Genomic DNA, 7500 nt, shown 5'->3' with positions numbered 1-7500 from the left:
GAAAGGTTTCCATTAGATATTAGAGCATGGCTGTGAGCACTTCTGTCCAGCTGCAAGAGCACTAGTGAACGTGCTTTGTGCACAGGGGCATTGTCAGGATGGAACAAGTTTAAGTATAAGGGGTTTTAAGAGAAATGGTGTATTACAACCTTACAGCATAGAAAGAACTGTTTGGTGAGGTGTCCATAAAGGTATTTGTTCCAAATATTGACACATAAGCTGAGGTGCAAACTTTCATACTGTTGAGGTATGTTCAGTTAGGTTCTATACACAAAACGTTATATTGGTTTTAAATATATTAAGTGACATACAGATGTTAGCCAAAGAGAAAATATATATATATGTATATATATATATATTTATATATATATATATATATATACATATATACATACATACACACTCACTATCCACTTTATTAGGTACACCTGTCCAACTGCTTGTTAACACAAATTTCTAATCAGCCAATCACATGGCAGCAACTCAATGCATTTAGACATGTAGACACGGTCAAGACGATCTGCTGCAGTTCAAACCAAGCGTCAGAATGGGGAAGAAAGGTGATTTAAGTGACTTTGAACGTGACATGGTTGCTGGTGCCAGACGGAAAATATCCAGTGAGCGGCAGTTCTGTGGGCGCAAATGCCTTGTTGATGCCAGAGGTCAGAGGAGAATGGCCAGACTGGTTCGAGCTGATAGAAAGGCAACAGTAACTCAAATAATCACTCGTTACAACCGACGTATGCAGAAGAGCATCTCTGAACACACAACACGTCGAACCTTGAGGCGGATGGGCTCAGAACCGAAACATTCATCTACAATTTGGTGACATTTTGTCAAGAGAAATGCAGTAATTCTTTACATTTTCTCTCTTTGTCTATAATCTGTTAATTCATGTAACTAGCAAACTAGCATGTTATATGTAATTACATTACAATGTTATGTTATGTTATGGTATGTTATGGTATGTTATGGTATGTTATGTTATGTTATGTTATGTTATGTTATGTTATGTTATGTTATGTTATGTTATGTTATGGTATGTTATGTTATGTTATGTTATGGTATGGTATGGTATGTTATGTTATGTTATATGTTATGGTATGGTATGTTATGGTATGTTATGTTATGTTATATGTTATGGTATGGTATGTTATGGTATGTTATGTTATGTTATATGTTATGTTATGGTATGGTATGTTATGTTATGTTATGGTATGGTATGTTATGTTATGTTATGGTATGGTATGTTATGGTATGTTATGTTATGTTATGTTATGTTATGGTATGGTATGTTATGGTATGTTATGTTATGTTATGTTATGTTATGTTATGTTATGGTATGGTATGTTATGTTATGTTATGTTATGTTATGTTATGTTATGTTATGGTATGTTATGTTATGGTATGTTATGGTATGTTATGTTATGTTATGGTATGGTATGTTATGGTATGTTATGTTATGTTATGGTATGTTATGGTATGTTATGTTATGTTATGGTATGTTAGGCTAATCAGTTTCTGGCACCCAAAACATCTGAATTGGCAAAAAGCTTTTCCTTGCTAATTTAGATAAACTGTCATTTGTTCCCTTCTGATCATCACCTCTATTACCAACACAGCATGGCAAAAAACTCTCAGATGTTTAGATTTTATTATCCTCATCTCAAATACGACACAAATTCACGTACTCTGGCATCTCCTCTGTCTTCAGACCGCTGCGTCTTTCGGGTTAAGAAGTCGATGAAAGACTCACATGCACTCGCTCCAACTCATCAACCCCCTCACATACACTCATGTCACATCTCCGATATGTATGCACACACACCACAAACACACACACACCACACACACACAAACACACACATTTAAAATAGGAGAACGCAGGAGAGCAGAAGAGACAGGGTTAAAGAAGGAAAAAGAGGAGAGGAGGAAGGGAGGGGGCTCAGCTGTAAAAACCATCACATGTGAGTTGGCTTCATGGACGCTGACTGCATCAAAGTGTGGAGCCAGAATAGAAAATAGTGTCTTCGTCTTCCATATACACCTACACTCACGCATACATTCCTAACGTCTGCTCTTTCCTCGAATGGTTCATAACCTGGGATGATGATCACAGTATTTAAGTAACAAATGAACTTGTGTAAAAAAGTGCTCGAGTTCTCTATAGCACCGTGGTTATACAGTATGTGTGAAATTTTACACAACTATCATGGGAGAAATTTTTTTACAAAATTGTGAAAACTGTATAAAATCCCAGGGCCTGTTGTGGTGGGAGTTTGGGTGCCAAAACTTTTAAATTTACATCTTTAAACCATTGTATAATCATTGTATTATACAATTCTTATGTATTAATTAACTAGTTAACTCTTTTACTACTATTTTGTAACGACGTCCGGTGCGTGCCTTGTGGTTTTCGTAGTTTTGCTATTTTATTTATGAAAATTCGACAATAATTCTTTTTGTCTATTAAAAGCTGAACCTCGGTGTTGTGTAACTTTAAATGCACCATTTTGGGATTCTGCAACTGTACTTTTACTATCACTATTACTATAAAATATATCTGTCTTCCTTCTTATCTGTCTTATTGCCTGTCTAAATTTATTCTGTCTTTCTGTCTGTCTAAAGAACCAAAAAAAACAAAACTTTTCAAATAACATTTGGTTTAACACTTTCCATGTGGGTGCAAACGAATCCATGCATCCCAGCCTGTGTGTGTGTGTGTGTGTGGGTGTGTGTGTGTGTGTGTGTGTGAGTGAAACAGGTTTGGCACTGTCACTGATGAAGTGCCTAAGATCGGAGGGTCCTGCTCGTCACTGCGCTGTCAGAAATAGCCCGTCAGCTGGGAATAGATGCAGCTGTCTCAACCGCTCTCACAGAACCAACGACAAGAAATAAGTGAAGGTGTGAAAACAGGGCAAACGCTTCACACATCGACTCAGACTCACTGTCAGAGCCGTCGGTATAACCACCAGCATGTCTTTTCCATCTATATAGAACTGCTGCGGATTCAATTAACCGCTATCTCTTAACCATGTGGTCCAGTTGATTAAAAAACATCCCATAAAACAGAAGTTTATTAATAAAGTTGTAACGGAAGACGTTTTACTACATTTTACTATCGAATCACTTTAATTTTCCACACGACACAGAGGCATTTATACACTATAGACTTATTAACGAGTGGCAATGTTCGGAATCATAAAACAAAGTTAACGAAGAAAAATCGCGGGTATTTAGCGACGGGCTACTTAAGTAGATGCTTTTTCTTAGTATGTCCTAAAAATGATACTAATCACATGAGTGTAGTTCACACTGCTGTTTTTGGTATAAGGTGCCTCGGGGTATAATGAGGACAGAGAGAAATAAAGAACTAGAAGGTTGAGCAAGAAGAAGAAGAAGAAGAAGAAGAAGGAAAAGACTGCATACCTTTCCATATTTCTGTGCATACGATCCAGTAAGAAGTGAGTGGAAGACGATGATGGTCTCATCCAGATCCCAAACAAACACTCTCTGTAGAACACACACACATTATAATAACATGGATGATCATGCTTTTGCCATACGCATTTGCTAGTTTAATCAACGTCGTTTTTATATGCTTTAGTAGTAAATCTATGCAGTTTACCTCCAGATCACTATCAGGAGGAGGAGAGGGGTTGTTCTTCCTCCCACGCCCCCTGGCTTTAGTCCCGCCCCCACGACATGTCCGGTCATCCAGTTCCTTGATGGGCGTTGAAGGACTCTGCTCCGCCTCGAAATCACCTAAATGCATGAAAAACACTCCTGACTGAGAGGTTGAGTCTACACGATTATGTCCTTGAGCTGATAACGTCCTGGATGTTTTCAGTTCCAGCAGAAGAGACTACTCATTACCACCAATAATATCAAATCTAAACAATGCAAACATTACAGAATGTTGTTCATCAGCGAACTTCCGCATATCATTAAAGGCTCATTGATCCAGCATCAGCATCATGTCAGAGGAAAGATGGTATGGGTACAGTGAACAAATCATTAATATATTCTGTTTCATCCTGGAACACAGGGATATCTACCATGGATATTTAAAAAAAAAAAAAAACACTTTGCACTGGCATACTCAATGTCTTGATTGGTTAACACTCACCTGGGTGCATCTCAGGAGCCTGTCCTGTGATTATAGGGGCGGGATCTTGCAGTTGATAGTTAGAGGTGGAACCTGTAGCATCCAGTGTGCTGTTGGTTGTCACATAAGGACCGTAGGAGGAGGCAGAGTAATACTGAGCGTACTGATTCTGCCCGAATGCTGTATATGAGGGATATTCCTATGGTTAAAGAAATAAACCAACTCAGAACTTACAGCGCAGGAATTCTAATAAACACTAAAGTTTTTGAACACGTGTGCGTTGTAGACAGACGACGGTTGAGAGGATACAACATCTTTCTGACTTCTCTAAAGCAATTTTAGTGATTGTGGTCAACCATTTCTTTCAGGTTACAGTATATTTATCTTCTAATGATTACAAAAAATTCAGGATTTGGATTTGAGGAAGAACCGACAGACTGTATCATCACAAAACCAAAGAAAGTTCCTCCTGTCAGTAAAAAGACCCTTTGATTCCTGGTAATAAAATACGTTTATGGTTTTGACACTTCTTCAATTCAAAATGTGCCTCGATTGTCACTCTTTACGTCGCCAACAGAAAGCTAGAGAGAGCAATGCACCATGGATTACCGTTGTATAATATATAAGTAACGTGTGAAACACTCGAGGACATGTCGTTAAAGAAAAATAATCAACACCAGGAAGAGTTACTGGGGGCACGGTGGATTAGTGGTTAGCACGTTCGCCTCACACCTCCAGGGTTGGGGGTTCGATTCCCGCCTCCGCCTTGTGTGTGTGGAGTTTGCATGTTCTCCCCGTGCCTCGGGAGTTTCCTCCGGGTACTCCGGTTTCCTCCCCCGGTCCAAAGACATGCATGGTAGGTTGATTGGCATCTCTGGAAAATTGTCCGTAGTGTGTGATTGCGTGAGTGAATGAGAGTGTGTGTGTGTGTGTGCCCTGCGATGGGTTGGCACTCCGTCCAGGGTGTATCCTGCCTTGATGCCCGATGACGCCTGAGATGCTCCCCGTGACCCGAGGTAGTTCGGATAAGTGGTAGAAGATGAGTGAGTGAGTGAGTGAGTGAGTGAGTGAGGAAGAGTTACTGTCATTACCCCGAAGCGACTGAATATTTTCCAATTTCTGAAGTGTTTGTTCGTCTTATAGCACATGGTGTTTGTTATTTAACCCTTGTACAGTATGTTGTTCGTATTTTTGTTACTCAGCCAGTGTTCGTGGGTCTTCTGGACCCGCTGCATTTTTGGGTTTTTGGTTCAACACAATCAAAAATTTTATGTTAAAATACTCTACAGATGTTTACGTCATCCCAATGACAAGCAATATAAACAGCATATATGGTTAATATTTGCCCTTTACCTTTATTACATCGCATTTTTAATTAAAGTGCTACTCGGTTTTTGTTGTTTTTTTAATAAAATGTAATAAAAAAAAAAAAGAAAATCAAATTGAATCAAGTTATGAGTGGGAAGCAAAGTTTTTCAAAACTTTACATATTATACATGTATTATTACATGTTGTATATCATTACATTAAGAAATTGTAGGCTCTTTTAAGGTCAAGCTAATAGTTCTGTTTTGAAGAGCTGCAGAAAAGACAACTTTCCCCGGGGGGTAAAAGGATACGAGAGAGAAAGAGAAAGAAATGGAGAGAAAATGAAAGAACGAAGTGTCCTGGCTAGAACACACAGAGCATTTGATGGGAGCATTTTATGAATCCCTTGGTGTTCTTTACCCACACGTGCACACACACTGTTTGGTCTTTTACAGCAGATGCCTCTAAAGCTGTCACTAACGTCTCAGAGCACATGAACGGTGCAGTAAAAATGCTCTCAGGAAGACTTGTTTTTCCCATCCGTTCCTCCTCAGGATTCTCCCTCCACTCCTTTCAGCATAGCCGTAACTCCTTTGTTTATTCTGCCAGATTTGTTGGGGGAACAAAAGCATTCCAACTCGCCTATTTTCTCAGGCTGAATGTCTAATGATGAACGATTGTGTGGGTGTATCATGTACACAGTTAGACCTGTTTTAGTGAGTGATGTCATCGTTCTGAAAGTGTTCGTATGTTTGTGTGTAACTTTACCTGTTGTGTGCTGAAGTTGGCTGGATTGGACACGGAGTTGTTTGTGGCGTAGAGGCCAGGGGAGGATGTAAACCCTGATGCTGGTGTGTTTGTGTGTGTGAAAGAGAAAGAGAGAGGACACTGTGAGAATCCATCAGCTCAAGCAGTCCCTGTTGGCAGATCTTGGTAATCAAGTTTTCATTACTCTCACATCTATCTACAGGACGGACTGAAGCTATTGTGCCGGTTAGCCGTAGCCTATAATTACCTGGCATCTGATAGGGCGAGTAGGCCGTCTGTCCAGGCTGGGGGGTGGTGAATCCTGGGCTATAGCTGAGCCCTGATTGGAGGGTAGACTGGTTCTGGGACAGCCCTCCTTCTGTCTTTATACCAGGTAACATCACCCCTAAATCTGCTGCAAATATACACCAGGGGAAGATATTTCACTGGTAAAAGGTTATATGAGGTCTGGGGAAAAACAATGGCAGATAAAAAGTGGTAGATTTTCACTATCAAGCAGGAATTTCTATGCCTTGTTTTATTTAATAACTCTTTTTAAAGAAGGTGGGTAGCTAGCAAATGGCTTTCAGTAACGTTCAGTAAGCTCTCACCGAAGCAGCTAAAGTCGAGCCCTCCTCGGACGTTTGCGTGTTCTGATTTGTAATTACGACGTGGTATGTGTTCGAATAATAACAAAAAAAATGGACGGAGTAGAAAAAGCGTCTTTGAAATTGATTTTTTTTTGTATCGTCAGTGACAAGAATGGGGGGGCACGGTGGCTTAGTGGTTAGCACGTTCGCCTCACACCTCCAGGGTTGGGGGTTCGATTCCCGCCTCCGCCTTGTGTGTGTGGAGTTTGCATGTTCTCCCCGTGCCTCGGGGGTTTCCTCCGGGTACTCCGGTTTCCTCCCCCGGTCCAAAGACATGCATGGTAGGTTGATTGGCATCTCTGGAAAATTGTCCGTAGCGTGTGATTGTGTGAGTGAATGAGAGTGTGTGTGTGCCCTGCGATGGGTTGGCACTCCGTCCAGGGTGTATCCTGCCTTGATGCCCGATGACGCCTGAGATAGGCACAGGCTCCCCGTGACCCGAGGTAGTTCGGATAAGCGGTAGAAAATGAGTGAGTGAGTGACAAGAATATCTGAACAGAAAACTACAACATGCAAAATTACCACTTAAATTTCACAGCCTGCTCGAGGTGTCACTGACATTAGCAGCTGCTATGATATTTTATTACTGACTTGCCCAAGCTGAGGCTCTCCGTCAAGTACTACAGTACGTTTGTATTTATTACGTTGAGATGGCCTTAAAGTGAAGTCATTACCATGAACCGCTGA

General features: G+C 40.5%; 1 protein-coding gene across 6 annotated transcripts in view; it reads right to left on the bottom strand.

Annotated features, from left to right (window-relative positions):
• The window catches only part of eya4 (EYA transcriptional coactivator and phosphatase 4), a 44805-nt gene that overhangs the window by 7634 nt on the left and 29671 nt on the right, over positions 1-7500 (bottom strand). For 4 of the 6 annotated variants that reach the window (XM_060894799.1, XM_060894798.1, XM_060894803.1 and 1 more), the window contains 5 exons: positions 6432-6578; positions 6185-6264; positions 4130-4307; positions 3629-3765; positions 3430-3513 (listed from right to left, as the gene is read on the bottom strand). In XM_060894799.1, coding sequence (XP_060750782.1) covers positions 3430-3513; positions 3629-3765; positions 4130-4307; positions 6185-6264; positions 6432-6578 — 626 coding nt within the window. The remainder of the gene's footprint in view (positions 1-3429; positions 3514-3628; positions 3766-4129; positions 4308-6184; positions 6265-6431; positions 6579-7500) is intronic. The other 2 variants (XM_060894802.1, XM_060894801.1) reach the window with 1 other exon arrangement.

This window comes from Tachysurus vachellii, chromosome 19 (assembly GCF_030014155.1).
Source record: "Tachysurus vachellii isolate PV-2020 chromosome 19, HZAU_Pvac_v1, whole genome shotgun sequence".
In the NCBI taxonomy this organism is placed as follows: domain Eukaryota; kingdom Metazoa; phylum Chordata; class Actinopteri; order Siluriformes; family Bagridae; genus Tachysurus; species Tachysurus vachellii.
This window is presented reverse-complemented; position numbering and strand designations above follow the sequence as displayed.